General features: G+C 44.4%; 1 protein-coding gene across 2 annotated transcripts in view; it reads left to right on the top strand.

The window, feature by feature from the left end:
* CEP192 (centrosomal protein 192) overlaps positions 1 to 23,326 on the top strand; it is a 325,551-nt gene that overhangs the window by 144,978 nt on the left and 157,247 nt on the right. For both annotated transcript variants that reach the window (XM_073590043.1, XM_073590042.1), the window contains exon 13: positions 9,048 to 9,372. In XM_073590043.1, coding sequence (XP_073446144.1) covers positions 9,048 to 9,372 — 325 coding nt within the window. The remainder of the gene's footprint in view (positions 1 to 9,047; positions 9,373 to 23,326) is intronic.

The following is a 23,326-nucleotide window of genomic DNA, read 5'->3' as shown; positions in this document are numbered from 1 at the left end:
TCCACCACATAGACCATTTGATTGTGCTGTCTATTTAGTACCTGGAGCCAAATTACCCAAGGCTCGTTTGTTTAATTTGTCCGGGCCTGAGCGCCAAGCTAGGAAAGAGTACATCAAAGAGAGCCTTCGCAAGGGGCATATTCGACCCTCTGTCTCACCCGTGGCAGCGGGGTTTTTCTTTGTAAAGAAAAAAGATGGTGGGTTGCGACCGTGCCTCGACTTTCGGGAACTGAACAAAATTACTGTTAAGAACACGTACCCTCTCCCGTTGATTCCTGATCTATGCAACAAACTCACGGGGGCAAAATGGTTTTCTAAGCTCAATCTACGAGGGGCTTATAACCTTATAAGGATCTGGGAGGGGGACGAATGGATAACAGCGTTCCTGACAACTGAGGGGCTGTTTGAAAACCTGGTTATGCCCTTCGGCCTCACTATCGCTCCTGCTGTTTTTCAGAACTTCATTTATGTTGTTTTTTCTGACTTGATTGGGCGTTATGTAGTCATCTACTTGGATGACATCTTGATTTACTCTGAGGACAGTCAGTCACACTTACACCATTTACGTACGGTTCTTATGAGACTCCGGGAGAACCATTTGTATGCTAAGCTGGAGAAGTGCTCATTTTTTATGCAAGAACTGTCTTTTCTGGATGTAATTGTATCCGGGGAGGGATTCCGCATGGATCCAGGGAAGGTTCAGACCATTACCGATTGGGTGCAGCCTCATGACCTGAAGGGGTTGCAGCGATTTCTGGGCTTCGCTAATTATTATAGGAAGTTCATTAAAGGGTTCTCGCAGGTGGTGAAACCCTTGACGGACCTCACTCTTAAAGGGGCAGATGTAAAAAATTGGTCCGTGGCCGCAAAAAATTCCTTAACTAAAGTGTTTTACCACAGCCCCTGTGTTGGTACAACCCGATTCGTCAAGACCTTTTAACGTCGTGGTCGACGCTTCGGAGGTGGGGGTGGGGGCAGTATTGTCACAGGGCCCCTCTACCCTGACTAACCTCAAACCCTGTGCCTTTTTCTCTAAGAAGTTCTCTTCGGCCGAGAGAAACTATGATGTCGGTAACAGGGAATTGTTAGCGGTTAAATTGGCCTTCGAAGAATGGAGGCATTTTTTGTAGGGGGCCGCTTATCCCATTATGGTCATCACTGATCATAAAAACCTGGCCTATATTGAGTCTGCCAAGAGATTGCCCCCAGACGGGCTCGGTGGGCACTTTTTTTTTTTTCTTGATTTCATTTTACCATCACGTTCCGACCAGGGTCTAAAAATGTAAAGGCAGATGCCTTATCCCGAAGTTTTGATTCTGTGTCCCCTCCAGAACCTCCTTCCTCCATTCTTCAACCGGGAGTGGTTGTAGCTGAAATCTCCTCTGAGTTGCAGAGAGAGATTCTGGAAGCACAAGCTCCCAGAAATAAACCCCCAGGTAAATTGTTTGTACCCGAACAAATCCGTCTCGCACTCCTTCAAGAATTTCATGATTCTGTGTTAAGTACACACCCTGGTATTGCAGCTACCCGGGGGGGCAGTAGCTAGGGGTTTTTGGTGGCCCTCTATGGGTACTGATATAAAAAGGTTTGTAAATTCTTGTGGGGTGTGCGCGTGCTCTGAAAGCTCTCAGGTCCAGCCGGCCAGGGAATTGGTGCCTTTGCCAATTCCGGATAAACCATGGACACACCTTTCCATGGACTTTATCATTAATCTTCCATCTTCCAAGGGCAGCTCAGTGGTATGGGTAGTGGTTGATAGATTTTCTAAGCAAGCTCACTTTGTGCCTTTACCTGCGTTACCATCTGCTGAAACCTTAGCCCGCTTGTTTATTCAGCACATTGTTCGATTGCATGGAGTGCCCGTGAACGTGGTGTCGGACAGGGGTGTGCAATTTGTGGCCAGGTTTTGGAGAGCGTTTTGTATGAAGTTGGGGGTCACGTTGTCATTCTCCTCTGCCTATCACCCGGAATCCAATGGACAGACTGAACGCACCAACCAGTCGTTGGAGCAGCTTCTGAGATGCCTGGTCTCCTCCAGACAGGAAGACTGGTGTGAGGTATTGCCCATGGCAGAATTTGCTTTCAACTGTCGTATTAATCAGTCTACCGGAAAGTCTCCCTTTCAGGTCAATTATGGGTTCGTTCCTCAGTTTGGGGAATTTTCCCGTATGGATTCGGATTGCCCTGGTGCCGAAGGGATGGTATAACAGTTAAAAACCCTCTGGAGGGAGGTGCAGGGGAACATCTCGAAAGCCCAGAAGAAATACAAATATTTTGCGGACAGGAGGAGGGGGTTGGGTCCTGCGTTAACAGTGGGGGAAAAGGTCTGGTTGTCCACCCATAACATCAAACTTAAAATACCCTCTATGAAGTTGGGCCCAAAATTTTTTGGCCCATACAAGATTGTAGAGGTGATCAACCCGGTGGCATACAGATTACAGTTGCCCACCTCCTTCAAAATCTCTAACGTCTTCCACAGGTCCCTATTAAAATCTGTGGGGACAGTTAGAGAAGATCCCTCATCTGTGGCTCCACCAGTATTGGTAGAGGGTCAACTGGAGTACGAGTTAGGGCGCATCATTGATTCACGGTGGGTGCGCCGGAGACTTCAGTACCTTATTCATTGGAAGGGATATTCCGTGGAGGATCGGTCATGGGTTCCAGCCAGTTCGGTGCATGCTGATCGACTGGTGCGGGCTTTTCATGCCAGATACCCTGAGAAACCTGGGGGTCCAGTGGCCCCCCATTAATTGGGGTGTACTTTCATGGTTAGGACATGGTTAATGTCCTGTTCTCACAGGGTTAACTTTTGTCGGCCTCTCTTTGGATCTGGGAGGGGTATTTATACTCACTCCAGACTAGCATTCTCTGTCAGCTATACTGTTATTCTGGCTGTGTGTCTGACCGACCCCCCTGGTGTGCGTGTATTCTGCATTGCTTGTTTGATTCCCGTGTATGACCTGGCCTGTTCCCTCACTCTGTACTCCGTCTCTCGTTTTGGTACTATTGTCTTCTCCCGTTCTGACCTCCTGTCTTGGCTATTGTTACTCTGTTGCAGTTTGTCCCTATTGTACCGTCCATTGCCCGTTCTGGTTTTCTGATCTATTGCTACGTCCTGACTATTCGCTTTGTCTAACCCTTTGGTACTGTCCTGCTATCTTGTGCTTTGACCCGGCTTGATCTGGTTTCTGTCTGTCTATGCCCCTTGGTAACATTGTCCTGTAGTTACCTTTCTAGGAATTTCCCTGCAGCTCCTAGCTCTGTGTAGCATAGGCCATGCCCCCAGCAGTCACGTGCTTCAGGTCCTGAAGCATGCATAGTCACCACTGCTGCCCGCTCCACAGGTATCTTTGAGCACTGTTTTTGTACTCCGGACACGCGCACTGGCTCAGTGAGCAAGTGCAGTGCGGTGTTCCTGTCAGAAGCACAGAGCACAGCTGGGGCACTGGCTAGCTGGTCAGGTTGAGGCTTAGACAGGCGGGCAAGACTGAAGTGAGCACGGCTGAGGCACATCAGGCGGACACAGCTAAGTCACTGGCTGACGAGCATGGCTGAGGCACAAGTAAGCGGGCACGGCTGAGGCACACAGGCGTGCGAGGGAAGGCCAGGTGCGTGCTAAGGGAATGGGGAGAAACAAGGCAAGGCAAGACTAGGGAAAGTACAGAGCAAGGAGCAGAACGTAGGCAGAAGCACAGAGCCGGGTACAAGAAAGAAGCGGAGCGTATGCTTGAGCCCAGAGCCGGGTCAGAGATTTAGAGCAGAGTACAGACAGGTAGCGGAACATATGCTGAGGCACAGAGCAGGGTACAAGGGAAAAGCGGAGCGTATGCCGAAGCCCAGAGCCGGGTCAAGGCAGAACCTTGAGACTAGACAGGGAATGTGCTAGAGAGCACCAGAGGGCAGAGTATAGAAAAGGAACAAAGGTTGTGCTAGGGAGCACAAGAAGACAGAGGAGAGGAAAGATAGGGAAACATAGGAAGTACTACAAGGCTAAGGATAGCAGAGACAAAACATGGCACAAAAGACAACACAAGACTTGGCACGGGACAAGAGGCAGAATACAAGCCCAGAGCGTGTGCAGAGAAGCACAACAGGGCAGAGTGCAGGGGCACAGACTACAGGGAGCAACCGAGCAGTCCAAGCAGCCATGCAAGGGAAGCAACACGATACTCAGGCCCCAACCATAGGAAGGGGCAGTCTGATATAGGGCATTAGCACCTGCACTTCCGGCTCAAGACCAGGAGAGAAGTTCCGGGTCGAGTTCTCCAGGACCTTAGAGAGGACCACATGGTGGGGTCCTCCAGGACCATAGAGAGGATTGCTGGATTCCGTCATCCAGGACCATAGAGGAGACCACAGCTGGCAGAGCAGAGACAGGCGTGCACACAGCAACGGCATGCAGCCATGAGGTACGCGTGCACAGCCATGAGAGGTAGCACATGTGCACACAAACAGTGGCGTATAGCCATGAGGTGTAGCACGAGTGCGCAACGGCAGGCAGCCAAGAGGTGAGGTGCGCGTGCACACTGCTCCAGGGGTCTTGCAGCACCACAGTCATGAGGTGCGTGTGCATACTGCTCCAGGGATCATGCAGCATAACAGTTATGAGGTGCGCTCGCATATTGCTCCAGGGATCATGCAGCATAACGGTCATGAGTTGCGTGTGCACACAGCTCCAGGGGTCATGCAGCATAACGGACATGACAAGTATAACAGTGAGGTGCACGTGCACACTGCTCCAAGGGGTCATGCAGCACGCAAGACATGACGGGCAAGACAGTTAGATGCGCGTGCACACCGCTCCAGGGGTCATGTGACATAACAGACATGGCGGGCATGACAATGCCACTACAATATTGCTTGCATCCCTGTCACATGCAAATCTTCTCTAGGCCCCTTGTTATAATCAAATATATAAAGCTCAATGTGGGTGGGTGTGTGTATGTATGTATGTATGTATGTATGTATGTATGTGTGTGTGTATGTCCGGGATTGGCATCCGCACCGTCGCAGCTACAGCCACAAAATTTGGCACAGTCACACGTCTGGACCCCGAGAGTGTCCTAGGCTATGTTGGGAGGCGATATTTTAACCCCGCGTGTTCCAATTCACCAAACCATTTTGCCCCCATCTACATAATGGGGGAAAAAGTGTGTATCAAGCCCCGCCCCTCATTATGATGTCATAATGGTTGCCATGGCGACGCTGATGTCATCATAGGTTGCAAGCCCCACCGCTCATTATGATGTCATAATGGTTGACTATGGGATGGAGGATGTGTTATGGGTATATGGCCACTGGACTATGGGATGGAGGATATGTATGACGGGTATATGGACACAGGACTATGGGATGGCGGATATGTATGATGGGTATATGGGCATGGGACTATGAGATGAAGGATGTGTGATGGGTTTATGGGCACTCGACTATAGGATGGCGAATATGTATGATGGGTATATGGGCATGGGACTATGGGATGGAGGATGTGTGATGGGTATATGGGCACTCGACTATGGGATGGAGGATATGTATGATGGGTATATGGGCACGGGACTATGGGATGGAGGATAATTATAATTTGTTATAACTAACCACAGTTAGTTACTATGCCCGGGCAGCGCCGGGCTCTTCAGCTAGTCTCTCTTATATAACTTAAGTTGCAGTTATTATACAGGTTAAGCACTATTCACACTGCATTTCTGTAGCGTGATCGGTGTTCCAGTCTGACTCGCTCTCAAAACTGGATTCAGATGAACTCCTGATTGTATCATAGCAGCTTACGGCTCTAACAGAATTAAAATGAACAGTTTTTTTTCTGATAGATCCTGCCTTTTCGGACATTTATTTGAACTGTTCGTGTTATAGTGGCCTATGGCGCCATCAGCGGATTGCCTTAATATAGTTTTTAGGGGGATTCAAACAGAAACATTCTTTGCACTTCAGAAGTGCAGTATGGACAAGGTTGAATTTAATTTCTTTTTTTTTTTATTTATTGAGAAAATTGCTTCAAAGGCAATGCAGACATGTATACAGTAGTAAATGTAATACCGATGATATATAAAACTTGTTACGGAGACAATATACACCTTCACCACTACATGTGTACTTAGGACCAGGTATAGGACGTATCGGAAAATAATAAAGGAGGAAATTAACGACTTCAAAAGTCCAAAATATGTGACATTTATAGTTTTATTAATTTTGCAAAAATAGGCATGTGTGGTATGGGAGGGAACAATTGTCCAGAAAAAATGGACACCTCACAAGGGACAAGGTAAAAAAAAATACAGAGGTATATAAATAATACTGACAGCAAAAAAATAGTTAAAAGAGGTTGTGTGCAAAATTATAATCAAAATCTCAGTATGCTGCAAAGATGGGTATTTGCTGTGATAACATATACAAACCGTGTACAGGTAAAAATGAGCGGTAACATGAGGAGGAAAGAATAAAGTGCATATGCAATAGAATCACTGTGCAAAATCTGCAAGTGAACAGTATTGCTCTGTCTAAATAGGATCAGAGCATTAAAAGCAATGCAGCTGATATAAGAAGGTCTTGTCTAGCGATTCATGGCTGTTAATTGGATATAGTGAACATACAAGTCCTCATATACATGGTGTATTACCTGATACTGTGACCTGTCCCTTGGATGCGCTCACCCCGACGCAAGTTTTGGTGTCTGCCTTCGTCATGGGATGGACGCATCCAAGGACATGCCACAGTTTGTCAGGTAATACACCATGTATATGAGTGCTTGTATGCTCACTATCTTATTAACAGTAGCCATGAATCGCTAGGCAAGACCTTATATCAACTGCATTGCCTTTATGCTCTGATCCTATTTAGACAGAGCAATACTGCTCACTTATTTGCAGATTTTGCACAGTGATTCTATTGCATATGCACTTTATTCTTTCCTCCTCATTTTGCCCCTCATTTTTACCTGTAAACTGTTTTGTATATGGTATCAAAGCAAATATCTGTCTTTGTAGTATACTGAGATTTTGATTATACTTTTCAACATAACCTCTTTTTACTATTTTTTACTCAGTTATTTTATATACCTCTGTATTTTACCTTGTCCCTTGTGGTGTCCATTTTTTCTCGTCAAGTGTTTCTTCCCCTACCGCACCTGTCTATTTTTGCAAAATTAATAAAATTATAATTTGTCACACGTTTTGGACTTTTGAAGTAGTTTTATTCCTCCTTTCTTTATCTTTTTTTTTTTTTATGTAAACGGTGTGGGACATTTTTATGGATACACCTAAATATAATGGGAATGGTTGGTGATATCAACTTCTTGTTTGTGGCACATTAGTATATGGGAGGGAGGAAACTTTTCAAGTTGGGTGGTGACCATGGCTGCCATTTTGAAGTCAGCCATTTAGGATCCAACTTTATTTTTTCCAATGGGAAGACGGGCATGTGGCACATCAGACATATTGAGAATTTCACAAGAAAAACAATGGTGTGCTTGGTTTTAAAGTATCTTTATTCTTTCATGAGTTATTTACGAGTTTATGACCACTTATAAAATGTGTTCAAAATGCTGCCCATTGTGTTGGATGGTCAATGCAACCCTCTTCTCCCACTCTTGACGCACTGATAACACCGCAGAAGAAATGCTAGCACAGGCTTCCAGAATCCGTTGTTTCAGATGCTGCACATCTCGTATCTTCACAGCATACACAATTGCCTTCAGATGACCCCAAAGATAAAAGTCTAAGGGGGTCAGATCGGGAGACCTTGGTGGCCATTCAAGTGGCCCACGACGACCAATCAACTTTCCAGGAAACAGTTCATGTAGGAATGCTCGGACCTGACTCCCATAATTGATGGTAAAGTGTGGTATATGGGGTACAAACAAAAGATAGTGGGGCCATTCTTCATCAATGGAAACCTCAATGCCACTGGATATCTGAAATTGCTACATCATGATGTGTTGCCCTCTTTATGCACTGAATATGGCATGTTCCCTGAGTTTTTCCAGCAAGGTGGTGCAATACCACATTATATGGGTGTCAGATCCTAGCATTCCTACAAGGAATCTGACCCCCTTAGAATAGCATTTCCTCTGCAGTGTTGCTATCAGTGTGTCAAGAGTGGGAGAAGAGGGTTGCGTTGACAATCCAACACAATGGGCAGCATTTTGAACATATTTTATAAGTGGTCATAAACTTGTAAATAACTCATGAAAGAATAAAGCTATGTTAAAACCAAGCACACCATTGTTTTTCTAGTGAAATTCTCAATAAGTTTGTGTCACATGACCCTCTTCCCATTGGAAAAAATAGTTGGATCCAAAATGGCCGACTTCAAAATGGCCACCATGGTCACCACCCATCTTGAAAAGTTTCCCCCCTCCCATACGAATGTGCCACAAACAGGAAGTTGATATCGCCAACCATTCCCATTTTATGTAGGTATATCCATATAAATGGCCCACCCTGTGGTATTCCGTATAACCTTTTAATCAATGGTATGTTGCATACACAATTATTTCCCTTTTTAAGATCTTGTACTAAAGCCTATGTGCTTTTATTTTCTTGTCAATCCTATATGCTGCTTATGTGATTTTAAGTGATTTCAATATCCTTGCTTGGTAAAAGGTGCTATATTCAGAGTGGTGTGTGCTATTTCTAGTTTGGGAACAGGATGAAAAGTTTTTACTTTGTCTGTTTGTAAGGGAGGGATGAGAAGCAGAGCAATTAACACCAGCAATTACGATTTATGTTCATTGACTCCCAGGGGAGAGTTACGTGATGTCAAATTTACTACCTATCTGGCAAAATTTGAAGAGTGCAAGATTCTTCTGTGTTAGAAGATTGACATCCTGGATCTCTAGCAGCCAGTCTGCCTCCGCTAATATATTTAGAGTGAGCAGTGGTGAAAGAAAAGCATAGACATACTCAAGCTACACTTCTTTAGTTTTACAAAATTACGTAGTGATTCTCATATAAATTTTTGCTGTTTTAATTGGTGTAACTTTTGTCTTATTCTTAACTCAATTTGTGAAATAAAAACTGTATATTTCTTTTTAGAGTTCATGCAATCTGAATTCATTACCGGCAAATACGACACAGAAACTGAATTCCTTATACTTCCAAGATGGTAGAGCTTCAATTGGTGAATTTGGTTCCGAGAACTCCGCTAATCTTTCTCAGATTTTTTCGTATTCAAACCATACATCAGGGTTTGTGGATGCTGCAAGCCTAGATACAGCTGGTAAAGGAAATGCCAGTCGATTAGCAGATACGTATTTAACGCCTAGTTGTTCCAACCAGACGGGGCCTAGTCAGGATATCTGGCAGTCCGATCAAATGCATTCTGGTCATTGGAGCTTGCAGCATAGTGATGCTGGTAAAGGTATGGAGTTTCTTAATGACATTCTCAATTCTGCTGAACTTATGAAACTTATTAGTTAAAAAATAAATCTTCATTTTGAAGTCTTGGATGGGGGGTGGCTATCACTGTGGTAACGTCCTTGCCTCCTCTGTGCCCCTTTACTCTTCGTGCAGTTTATCCCATGTAAGCTCATCTCGCTGAGTCTGTTTCTTGCAGCACTGAGGGGCATAGATGGTCTCTACAGGAATTTAACCCTGCTGTGTCCTGTAGTGTTTAGTTTCCCCGGCCTATCCCTTGCTAGTAGGGCCTGTATCTGGTACCTGCTGCTATTATTTTGTAGCAGATTGGTACGGACCAGTTTAACTAAAACTTAACTTTTAATCAGCCTTTAAAAACATAAATCAACAAAAAGTGCCATACAAAGTGCTCGTGCTGAAGTGATTAAAAAATTGTTCAATGCCGCCTGAAATCACCCATGTAGGACAATGGGGCACTCGTTATATCATTTTATACCTTGTTTACAACAGCCTCTTAGTGTTGCATACGTATCAGGCCTCAGTCCCTAAATACAGATATAATGAAGAATGGCCTATAGCCCCACATATAAATTGTCCTTTTATGGTTAATGCTGTTTTCTAGGCTCTAATACAGTCCGTATAGGACATTATTATAAACAAAAAGTGAGCCACTGTACATATATCAAACACCCTCAAAAAGGAAATGTATAGAGTCTCCTTTAGATTACTAACCACAAATCACCTTTCTAGAGTATGAATAAATCATGTACTTATCTCAGATATCGTTGCTTTCCATGGCGATACCCGAATACTGCTCATAGCTAGGGGGCTCCACATATCAGCGAATCGCTGGGTAGCTCGATTCCCTCTGTATATCTCCCAACGTGTTTCATCTACCACAAATTCATCAGGGGAGTAGTGGCATTTAGTCCTGTCGGGGTCGTAAACGACAATGAATCCTCATTCACCAGTCATTCCAAATCATTGTGCGAGCGCAAAACATCTGGTACCGATTAAGAATGACTCAGACACGCAGCTGATTCAGTCTTAGCTAATGTCCTGCATCCACACCTGTCAGGAGCAGTACAACAACTGGCTTTTATTTACAAATACACAATACTATATTGAGTGTTAGGGGAAGGCGTGCATTAGGCGGGGTTTATGCAGTATACATCTAGTGTCCAGTCTCTCTCTGATTCGTCAAAACGTCTCCCAATGGTTACTTCTTCTTCACATTCCTGAGTTATCTTTTTTAGGAGAAATGAAACTTAACTCTTTAGACACTGAATTTAAGTGAAAGTGAACACTGGCAGCCATCTTTAATACAGTTACATTTGCATTAGCAAGCAATTAGGAAAAACTTATTGTTTCACAGTATAAAAATATAAAAGTTATATAAGAAAATATATTTTCACCTTGACAATCCCCCCTAAACACTAAGTTTTTCCCTTAATGAAAGATCCTTCGAGACTGTCCATGCGATGGGAAAAGGGGAGGTGGATTTCTTCATCCAGACACCTCAGAAGCTCTCCCCTAGCGAGAGGCCTCCAGGCAGCTGAACTCTTCACTAACCTCACATGGAGTTCTCCCGCTGTCCCTAAACTAAGTCTCTTAACATCATCTGAGAATGGGGGGTTTTGTCTACTCTCTTGAGGGGAATATACTTAGGGATCTCCCCTAGATCAGTACCATCGTACTCTGGTGGGTCTACTTCTTGATTGAGGAAGGTGCCAGTCGGAGTTGCTTTGGCAATAACCTTTTTATACAGGGGAATAACACAACAAAGAGTTATCGATCCAATTACAAGGAGGGCAATCAGTACTATACAAGCTTGTTGAAGGAATCCCTTGAGTCCACCCAACCAGCCGGAAAAGAAAGATGTGTCTACTCCAGCATTAGTTTTCAATTCTGCTGCTAACCCAGTTATCTTTTTAAGGGCTATCATGGTTTTTCCATTCACTCCAGAGTTCTGAGGGATATAGGTACAACACTCCTCTCCCACCATCCCACAAACTCCTCCTTTCTCAGCTAATATCATATCAAGGGCTAGTCGATTTTGGAGTGTCATTCTAGTGTTAGGGCCCAATTCTTCAACTATACCTTGGAAGGCATCTTGGCTGAAATTGACAAACCTTTGTTCACTGTAATATATGTAATTGATCCATTCAACATTTTTATTAATCTGCACCTGTGGGATTATAGAAGCAAAGCCAGCATAGATCTGGTTCTGGGCTTTAAATTGGTCAGGCACCCCCCTTGGCACTCCAATAGCATCAATATATACTAGTGGATCTTCTTCATAACTCATATGGAGCTGATCGAGGCTTCTCCTTTTCCTGGTAGGTTCATCAGGTATCTTTGGATCCCAGGGTAGAATCTTGAACTGCATAGCTAGTTTAACAAGGGTGCATTGGCCTGTCCAGGCATTTGGCAACCTAGGACAGAGCTTACCATCTCCACATAACCAATAAATGTCATACATATATTGCGTATGTTTGATTAACAAGTCAGTATCTAGAGAACTATTCTCTTTGCAGAAACCTGTCTCGAAGATCCCTACTGGTGTACCTGTGGTGTCGTGGGAATTATAGCAGGTGTAATTGTCAGCTAATACAGTTACTTCTCCTGGGACCTTTAGTTTGGGTTCCTTATGAATTAGTGGGACGTAATCTGGGCAATCAGTGGGCTTCAAACCTTTCAACAAATTCATGACACAGGCAGTGGTGTTTAGGTATGCTCTGAGTATTCAACTGGTCATTCGGAATAACAAAGGTAGCTGGAGTCAAACGACCCAGAGTACAAGCACCTTTTACCCCTACTGGCAACCATTTATATGCATTGTCTCCACATACCCAGTACATGTCACTAGGTAGGTCCCATAGGGCTGAATGTTGTAATACCAGTCTATGAACTAAATCTATGAACGCAGATACATTCTGAAGCATACACCAATTTGGAAGTTGTCCTAAAGGGCTACAATACCCTACATCGGAATTTCCACAGGTGGGAGTTCCTTTCTCATATCCAGATGACTCGTTGCAAGGTATATTACCTGAAATATTAAAACAAGCTTCATTATTGCCCTGGGGAAATAAATTGGAATACTCCCAGGACGTATTATGCAACCTTCTTTCTAGCAGTATTGGTTTGAAGGCATCAGTAGAGTGGGAAGTTACATTAAAACTAACTTGTAGGCCATACATTGGAATTTGCCCCAGGTAGGTTAATCGAGTTCTATTCCTGGGTACCCAAGCCCCCCCTTTATATGCCAGATATTGAAGGTAAGTATTACTTCCTGAAAGATTACCCTGCCACCAAGTGTATCCTACCCATCCCACAATAGGTATTCCAACAGTTGTGTTCCATAACTTCACATTATTTGTGGCATTATTAGCAAGTGTATCAGAACAACTGGTCCAGGCAAATAATTCCTCGGGTGGCATAGGAATAACAAGGAACGGAATACTAGTGGCCGATACTGGTGAATGTGTGCAGATCCAGCAATCTGCTGGAGACTGAGTGTCTTTTGACCAATCATTTAGTATTTTTTTTCATGATGTTGTATAAACTTATTATTCAAGGACATTGGAGAATTTAGATTGTCCCACGCAGCTACCATTATTACAGATAATGCAACAAAACCAAACCAAAACATTATGCACTCTTATGCTTTGTTAACTCCTGTGGCTAGTTTGCAATGCGATGCGTGGATCCAGGTTGGTCGTCCTTCCAACTTAACAGAAGTAGGCGTTGTTAGGAGTACTTGGTAAGGTCCTTGATATCGGGGTTCAAGGGTCTTTCTGGAGTGTTTCTTGACATATACGTAATCACCAGGTTGTAGACGGTGAGTTCCTTCCACACTATCTGGATCTGGAATAGAAGAGAAAACTAGAGAATGCATTTGAGTTGAATGCTTTTGCAACTGGATTACATAACTTGTCAAATTATCCACATTGAGTGTTAAGACCTGTGGGTAGTACAACCCTGTGTTCGGTGGTCTTCCAAACAGTATCTCGAAGGGTGACAGTTTAGTTTTCCCCGTGGGTGTGTACCTTACTGAGAATAATGCTAATGGGAGACACTCTGGCCATGGTTTATGGGTTTGTTCCATGGTTTTCTGTATTTTCAATTTCAGTGTCCCGTTCATTCTTTCTACCTTCCCTGAACTCTGTGGGTGGTAGGGTGTATGAAATGCCTGTTCTACACCTATCATTTGCATTACATTTTGCATTACCTCAGCAGTAAAGTGTGTACCTCTGTCTGATTCAATTGTTTCAGGGACACCGAATCGTGGTACTAGTTCCATCACCAGTTTCTTTGCAGTGGCTCGAGCTGTAGCCGTTTTCACCGGGTAGGCCTCTGGCCATCCAGAGAAGAGATCTACACATACTAGGATATTTGCATACACTCCTACCTTGGTAGCTGTATGTCGTCAATCTGCCGTCTCTGAAACGGGTAGAGAGGCCTAGGTGTCGCTTTCTTAGGGACTTTTACTGTTTTACCTGGGTTGTGCTGTGCACAGATGAGGCATGATTGTACAAGTTTCGCGGCTGCGCAACTGAAGCCAGGAGCGATCCAGAAGGCATCTACCATGGCACACATGTGACTTTTTGAGGTGTGATTGGGGCCATGTGCTGCTTGCGCCATGATTGGGAACAGGGACTTTGGTGGGCACATTTTATCCTTATTCTCCCATACTCCATTTGAGTTCAGCTCAGCTCCCAGTCTCCCTCGGTGTACCTTCTCTGTTTGGGCAGCCTTTTGCTGGAGGGATTTCAGGACATCTAGACCCAATGTGGCTGGAATACGCTGACTCCCCGCCACCGTCCACTGCTCTCTCTAGGCCGCCTTGTGCTATTTTAGCAGCCTCGTTCGCCCTTCTATTGCCCTCTACCTCCACGGAGTCACCTTTGTGTGTGCTTTTACCTTGACAATGCCAACCTGGACTGGTAACATCAATGCCTCCATCAATTGTTTCACCAGCTCTGCATTTTTAATGGGCTTCGAATCTGTGAAAATATTAGCGACTTTACCTGCAGCGGCTCTACACGCCTCGGTGAGTGCCTTCAACTCTGCCTCCTGCGCCGACATGTGAGGAGAGAGTGGTTCCGCTCGGATTACCTCATGTGAGGATACTACTGCATATCCAGTGTAGAATCGTCCATCCTGGTGGTATCTGGGGCCATCTACAAAAAAGAAACTCAAAGTCTGCATTAGGAACAGGTTTTTCATGAATGTGTGCAAACCCAACTGTCTCCTGACTCATCAGTTCTATGCAGACATGTTCATGCGTCATGTCAAAGTATCTTTCCTCACGCGCTAATATGGTCACCAATTCCCCCTTTTCTGAATCCACAGGCAGGAGGGTGGCTGGATTCAGAACGTTACATCTTTTGAGGAGTGACATACTCAGGAATTAGTAGAGCACACTCAAGTCAGAGCTGTCTGGCCATAGACAGATGTTTTGGTTGAACTTGTAGGAGTATGGCATGGATGTCATGTGGGGAATAGATTGTCAAAAGAAACATCAGTGTCATCTCACATGCCTTTCCTATTACGTCTCCACTTTTTTCCTTGTGCTCCAGCATACATGACAGGTCGTTTTATTGTCCTTGTTTGCTCAATTTCTTTAGCTACCTTAAGGAGGTCTTTCGGATCTACATGTCTCCATTCAGGTCTGGCTGTCTGTACTGCGTCTCGTAAGTCTTTGTTCATACCGTCAATGAATGCATCCACCAGTATTCTAACATCAAGTGGGTTTATGCAAATGTACCCCATGTCTGCCCATTTCAGCTGTAACCGTCCAAGGTATATCTCTACTCTCTCTCCTCTTTGCTGTGTCACATTAGTCAGGAGTACAGACTGCTCTGATTGTTCCACTGCAGCCCATTGTCTTAGTGACTCACAGTACGTCTCCCCAGATCGTGCAGATTTATCATCCATGCCCCAAGCCTGATTCTTTGTCACATCTGTGTGTCTTAATTATATGATCTAGTGCGTCACCTGCCTTTAAACTCACCAACCTCTCTAGGTCTGCCCAGGTACACTTATATGTTTGCTGTACTTCCTTTATGTGTCTGTAAAACGGGAATGGTTGGTCTTCAGGGGCAGGCAGCTGCTTCAGCAAAGCTAGCTGTTCAGAGGGGCTCCAGGGATAATACACCTGTATCTTTCTTATTCTAGTCACACTTCTAGGTCCTGATGGGGTTGGCCGTCTGATGTCTACTGTCAGCTTACTCCTCAAGGGCCAATGTCCCCACTACCCACTATCCACACTATTATGTCAGCTTCTTATGATCTTGTCTGGATAGGATTTAGTGCAATTCTCTTAGGTCAGTAGCACAGGTCACACAAGTAGCTATTCAGTCTGGATTTGTCTGAGTCTGACCACAGTGTTTACAAGTCCATCTGTTTTGTCTGGGTCTCTGGTTACACTTTGTCAATCAAACATTCATAATACACCTTCCACACTGCTGCACATTCTCAAGCATCATTTATTCACTTGCTATTTTCTTCACTTGTCTGTGCCTTTTTGTACATCCAAACATTCACACTCTGGTATTTTTGCCTTTTTCAATGTTTGTCCCACTTGTTTTACTGCTTCCTTCCTTCTCTGTCTCTTGTAATTTGACACAATTTGCTATACAAATCAATCACACAACTAGAAGCAGGTTCAAACACATTAATGACCAAGCAATCACTTACAATTCCCTTCTAAATTAGGCACCATATCTTACTTTTTAACTTTCAATCTTCAATTAAGTACTGTTGCTTTAAAATGCACAAATCTTTCAGCGTGTACCTTACGGATAGAATTACAGAGAATTTTGAGCACAGCTCACACTCAGCAGAGATAAGAGCGAAGGGAGAAGAAAAACTACGCAGCTCCATCCTTCACCCCTCCCGTCAGAATGCAGCGTCGTCCTTCACAGAATTCTGTAGTTCTTTAGACTTATCAAAATCAATTTCTACAAAGAAACTCAAAATCACGGGATTTCACTGTAAGAGCAGATAACTGTATAATGAGATTAACCATGCCTTGCCCTTTTTCTGGCCAAATGCATTCAGGAAACTTTACAATGTAATGCCACATATAACACGAACTATATCATTACTCAATTCATTCAGTCTCAGATGTAGATTTGAAATATCTATAACGCATCTGTCCGGGATACGGCAATGCTCGGGTGTCCTGTAATCATATATAGGGCCTGCAGTGTGTAACACTATATCACAGGGCAAATTCCCTCCCTGGGTGGACATAGCGTCTCCTGGATGCAAGGGGCAATAATTGGCAAGGTAGGCCTGACACTCTTGGGTTATGGCTGGGCCTCCCTTTTTAGCTATCTGTTGGGCCAAACCACCTCTATGCGACAGGGTAGAGTTAGCTGGGTTCACTATGGCTCCTACCTGGTGGGTAACTATGTCCCCATACCCCACTGAGAAAAGAACCTGGGAGCCCTGAGGTGTGATGTAATAGCGTGAATGACAGGGGAACCAGATTTCAGGGTCATGGGGCAACCTAGAGGATTTGTTGAGAGGGGTAGGTAGTGGGCTCCTTCCGGGCCGGGGGGATTCGAACGGACCTAATAGCAGTGGCGGGGCAGGGGGAATTGTAGCAACCTGATTGTCAGAATCTTCTGATCCCTCATCATCTCCGATAGCTTGGCGCCTCATACGCATTACGGACCGGAAAGCCGTATTGCCGGTCAGGGCATCAAGAGTGAAGGGACCTTGACCAGGTGTATTTACAAATATCACAGTGGGTTGCACCGGGAGACTAGGCCCAGAGGCCGGAACAGAAACAGGAACATTAGAGGTGGGAACAGCATCGGTCGGTGCCGGAGGTTTCTCAGGAAGTGGTGGTCCCTGATAGTACTCGCCGGAAAGTGTTACCAGCGGACATAGTGGCTGGGGAGGAATTCCGGGTGCACCAAGATGGCTGCCGGTGGAGGCGTGGCATGCCCCACTTCCGTCCATGGTCTGGGCGGAACCCCAAGGACGGCACGCCCCACACACACGGCAGGTTTCCACCCAGGTTGGATTCTGCACGCCACAAACAGGACACACCCACGTTTCTGGAGAGCTCGTCTTGTCGCCATTATAGGGCGGTGGTTGGGACTGCATTTTCATCATCAGTGGCACGGCGGCCATTTTACAATCTATAAGATCACAGTTCAAAGGCATTTTATAACCAAACACAGGTTCCGCATTGTCTGATCCTCCTTCCCCATCAATCTCTTTCCATCCTTCATTCTTCAAGCCTCGCGCAACTCGCAGATGAGCTTGTGCTTGTTCTAACAATCCTTTATCTTTCAACATGCCTCGTTTGTTCTCTATGAGATTATGCCACATAGCCGGCTGTAATCTCCCTGACGAGGGCAATCCTACATGCTTATACAATCTCTCAACATTCTTGACTGCCTTCTTGCCTTCCCGTGACGCTACTATTGCCTTGACCTCCACAGCATCCTCATCTAACTTGTGGGGCACAGACTTCTTCTGCTTTAAGATACGCAGCATGACTCTTACAGAATACTATGGTTCTCTGCAGAAAAACCACTGGTAGCGATATCAACACTGATGTTCCACAGTACGGAGCCTCACGTTCGACGTACTAGGAAAAGAGCCTCGCGCTCAATATTTCCTTTCCCTAACCTTGAACAGCAGTGATTAACAGATTATCCTGCCACGATATTCCAACAGTCGGGAGGCGGTCTCCTAGTGAGAGCCCTCCACAGAAATACAGGTGGTCCCTTCTCGGGACGTCTTAATTACCTAGCTGGTACAATATCACAGAGGCTGCGTCTCCTATCCCTTCCTCTAGGTTGCCCCACAATCTGCAACTAGCTCAATTTATCACTCCACTTCACTACTAGACAATAGTCACGGGTAGGGTGGTTGAATGGAGTACAATGACCGGTGGAGGAGGTGTGGTGTACACGAGGACGCGCAGAATGCGACGTCTCTCAGTTGCTGGTTCAGAGCGTGGCACAGGATCGCACTCAGTCTCACCACTCGACCGGTCACCCCTCAGACCCAAGGAGACCACAGACAAACCAATAACGGCCGAGACACTAGCAAGTGTGACACATACAGTGTATATGATCTCACTTACCGTGTTTTGGAGGGTGATCAGTCCTCGAGGTCAGCCACTACAGGTATCATCCACAGACATCCAGGCATGGGTCCAGAGGAGCCTCGGATCACTGTCCACGCCCCCCGTTGGGCTCCAAATTGTCGGGGTCGTAAACGACAATGAATCCTCATTCACCAGTCATTCCAAATCATTGTGCGAGCGCAAAACATCTGGTACCGATTAAGAATGACTCAGACACGCAGCTGATTCAGTCTTAGCTAATGTCCTGCATCCACACCTGTCAGGAGCAGTACAACAACTGGCTTTTATTTACAAATACACAATACTATATTGAGTGTTAGGGGAAGGCGTGCATTAGGCGGGGTTTATGCAGTATACATCTAGTGTCCAGTCTCTCTCTGATTCGTCAAAACGTCTCCCAATGGTTACTACTTCTTCACATTCCTGAGTTATCTTTTTTAGGAGAAATGAAACTTAACTTAACTCTTTAGACACTGAATTTAAGTGAAAGTGAACACTGGCAGCCATCTTTAATACAGTTACATTTGCATTAGCAAGCAATTAGGAAAAACTTATTGTTTCACAGTATAAAAATATAAAAGTTATATAAGAAAATATATTTTCACCTTGACAGTCCAGTGGCATTGCGCGCCATATCGCGCTCTCATTATCTTTTATATACATTCAGAAGTCCCGCGGTCTATCCCTATTTCCGGACGCCGGGGTTGGCACTTCCGGTTTCCATCTTACTCGGGCCCCTAGACTCCTCCTGCCCCACTTCCTGGGCGTGTCTAAGGGACGAAAACGTCACATCCGGTGACGCGTATTGACCAGATCATATGCCCCACTTCCTGGGTTCGTCTGGATATCGGTAGCGTCACGTCCGGTATAGACAGCGATGTAAACACATCGCATTCATGTGACTCGCCCCTGCCCATAGCAACAAGACGCTATTGTGCATATCTATATAGCGTTAGGCATCTCATTCTATAGAGTGGGGCTCGGGCTGGAAAAATTATACATCTATTCCCATTTAGATATAACAAATATCGGTGGCTTAGAGACGTGTATAATTACAAAAAATCAGCAAAACCATTTTCTATTTTTTGCTGATAAACCCAAACAAGGGACATTTTCAGTGCATTCCTAAGTCCAAAAATTTTTTTTACACCATATTCAAGATACAAAACGTATGATTAAACTTTCCAGGAAAAAAAAAAAAAAAAAAATTATGATAGTCAATTAATTAATTAATAGATGTTGCATGGTATATACTGGGCACCACGGACCTTTTTGGGAAGGATAGAGAAGGGTGCTCACTATAACTTACCCTATTATACCCTCTCTATATGTCACCTACCTCACCAGGAACTTTTTCCTATTCAATGGAGAGTACTTCCACCAGCTCAGGGGCACCGCGATGGGTAGCCCATGTGCGCCATCGTATGCAAACTTGCTCCTGGGTGTGTGGGAGGAAAACATCGTATTTGGAGAGCACAAGGAGGTGGCGGAGGACAGTATTGTGCTCTGGCTCCGCTACATCGACGATGTGTTCATAATTTGTAAAGGAGACAAGGAGGGGTTTGGTAATTTTGTAAGAGGATTGAATAAGAATGATCTGGGCCTTCAATTCACCTTTGAGGCTGATAGACATAAACTATCATTCCTAGACATCAGCATTGAAAGAGGAGAGAATGGTCGGTTAATAACTAAAACCTTTAGAAAACCCACCTCCTCAAATTCTCTGCTGAGATGGGATTCTAGTCACCCAGCCCCACTCAGAAGAGGCATCCCAAAGGGGCAGTACCTACAAATGAAAAGAAACTGCTCTAACCACAGAGATTTCAGAGAACAAGCCGATGATTTGAGATCTCGGTTTTTGGAGCGTGGATATCCAGATGATATCCTCAAGGAGGCATTTAAGACCACTGTAGTCAGAGATAGAAAAGAGCTATTAATCCCAAAACAGAAAAACACAGACGAAGGAACGATCAGATTTATAACAAAATATTCCAATGGATCCAGTGACTTGAGGGAAATTATGAAACGGCATTGGCCAATTCTCCTCATGGATCAAGACCTTCTAGGGATTATACCTGGTACCCCACAAATTACGTTCAGAAAAGGCCGTTCCATCAAGGATAGACTAGTCCGTAGCTATTTTTCCTTAAACACTAATACTAGGCCTACCTGGCTGGGTACCCAACCCAAAGGGTGTTATAAGTGTGGCAACTGCAAATACTGTGCGTCAATTACACAGGACACTATTTTTCGTAGTAGTGTCACAAGAAGAACTTTTCCTATACAATAGTTTATCAATTGCAGATCGGTTGGAGTTGTGTATAAGATTACCTGTAGATGCAGTTTAGAATATGTTGGTAAAACCAAGAGAGAGCTCAGAGTGAGAGTGGGAGAGCACCACAGGGACATCATAAACAAACGAGACACACCAGTGGCGAATCACATCAACCAGGCCCACAACGGGGATGTTAAGGCTGTCAGTTTCATAGGCATTGAAAAAGTCCCAAAAAAATCAAAGAGGAGGAGATTGGGATAAGCGAATCCTTCAGAGAGAAAATTTCTGGATCTTCTCACTACGAACAGTACATCCCAAGGGACTTAATGAACTTCTCACCTATTCTTCCTTCTTGTAGGGAGTACTTTAATAGGGCCATCAAAGTATAGGGAGAGCTGCCGTTGAGTGGGGGCGCCACTTGCGCAGGAATTAGGGTGCCAACCTCCGCGTTAGGTAGGTGACATATAGAGAGGGTATAATAGGGTAAGTTATAGTGAGCACCCTTCTCTATCCTTCCCAAAAAGGTCCGTGGTGCCCAGTATATACCATGCAACATCTATTAATTAATTAATTGACTATTGACTATTATAATTTTTTTTTTTTTTTTTTCTGGAAAGTTTAATCGTTTTGTATCTTGAATATGGTGTAAAAAAAAATTTTTGGACTTAGGAATGCACTGAAAATGTCCATTGTTTGGGTTTATCAGCAAAAAATAGAAAATGGTTTTGCTGATTTTTTGTAATTATACACGTCTCTAAGCCACCGATATTTGTTATATCTAAATGGGAATAGATGTATAATTTTTCCAGCCCGAGCCCCACTCTATAGAATGAGATGCCTAACGCTATATAGATATGCACAATAGCGTCTTGTTGCTATGGGCAGGGGCGAGTCACATGAATGCGATGTGTTTACATCGCTGTCTATACCGGACGTGACGCTACCGATATCCAGACGAACCCAGGAAGTGGGGCATATGATCTGGTCAATACGCGTCACCGGATGTGACGTTTTCGTCCCTTAGACACGCCCAGGAAGTGGGGCAGGAGAGGAGTCTAGGGGCCCGAGTAAGATTGAAACCGGAAGTGCCAACCCCGGCGTCCGGAAATAGGGATAGTCCGCGGGACTTCTGAATGTATATAAAAGATAATGAGAGCGCGATATGGCGCGCAATGCCACTGGACTAAATGCCACTACTCCCCTGATGAATTTGTGGTAGATGAAACACGTTGGGAGATATACAGAGGGAATCGAGCTACCCAGCGATTCGCTGATATGTGGAGCCCCCTAGCTATGAGCAGTATTCGGGTATCGCCATGGAAAGCAACGATATCTGAGATAAGTACATGATTTATTCATACTCTAGAAAGGTGATTTGTGGTTAGTAATCTAAAGGAGACTCTATACATTTCCTTTTTGAGGGTGTTTGATATATGTACAGTGGCTCACTTTTTGTTTATAATAATGTCCTATACGGACTGTATTAGAGCCTAGAAAACAGCATTAACCATAAAAGGACAATTTATATGTGGGGCTATAGGCCATTCTTCATTATATCTGTATTTAGGGACTGAGGCCCGATACGTATGCAACACTAAGAGGCTGTTGTAAACAAGGTATAAAATGATATAACGAGTGCCCCATTGTACATGGGTGATTTCAGGCGGCATTGAACAATTTTTTAATCACTTCAGCACGAGCACTTTGTATGGCACTTTTTGTTGATTTATGTTTTTAAAGGTTGATTAAAAGTTAAGTTTTAGTTAAACTGGTCCGTACCAATCTGCTACAAAATACACATCTTGTCATTGGTAGATGTACCCCTGCTATTATTTTTTTTTTTTTTTACCTGCTGCTATTACCCTCCTCCCCCACCAACATTGTTTTCTACCCTGTTGGGTCACGTTTATGCTTTCCTCAGTAATATGCTTCCCGTTACCGACCCGACTAGTTTTCTCATCCTGCCTGACCTATCTGCCAGTTTTTTTTTTAGGCACAGATTACTCCAGAATTTTGGCGCACTTAGCTTGATAAATAATTGGCCGTTGTGCTTTATGGCATGAACCCTGGAACCAGGCTGGACAGCTGCCACATTACTTGCTTCACCTTTTCTTGCGAGGAAGCTAAATGCTGTACAGCATAACTGGAAAACAAAATATTCCCCACCGTACCCCCACCCTACTCAACTCAACAGATATGTTTGCAGACATTCTAAATAAAGTGTCATCCCTTCCTCATTATCTTTTTTTGGTAATTCTTTCATTTGCTTTATTTGATATAAAAACATTGATAATCATTTAACCCCTTAACGATGGCAGCTGTACACTATTTCTTATGGTTCCTAGTTTCTGAGCCCGCTTCATGCTTGGCTACAAAGGCTCCACATGACAATAACTATTTAGATCAGAGCTGGCTCTGAGCGAACTAGTTAAATTCCCGGGGTGCACAACGTTTTTCGGTCCAAGTGTCATTTTTTCATATTGAACCAATCCCAAGGGCTGCAAAAATTGTAATGGGGTACTTGCATGAATAGATCACCAGAAGAAAAGTGTGAGTATTTGA

This window comes from Dendrobates tinctorius, unplaced genomic scaffold, assembly GCF_039654945.1.
Source record: "Dendrobates tinctorius isolate UK_male_01 unplaced genomic scaffold, ASM3965494v1 ptg000115l, whole genome shotgun sequence".
NCBI classification, from domain to species: Eukaryota; Metazoa; Chordata; class Amphibia; order Anura; family Dendrobatidae; genus Dendrobates; species Dendrobates tinctorius.
Note: the sequence above shows the minus strand (reverse complement) of the source record. Positions and strands in the feature narration are given on the sequence as shown.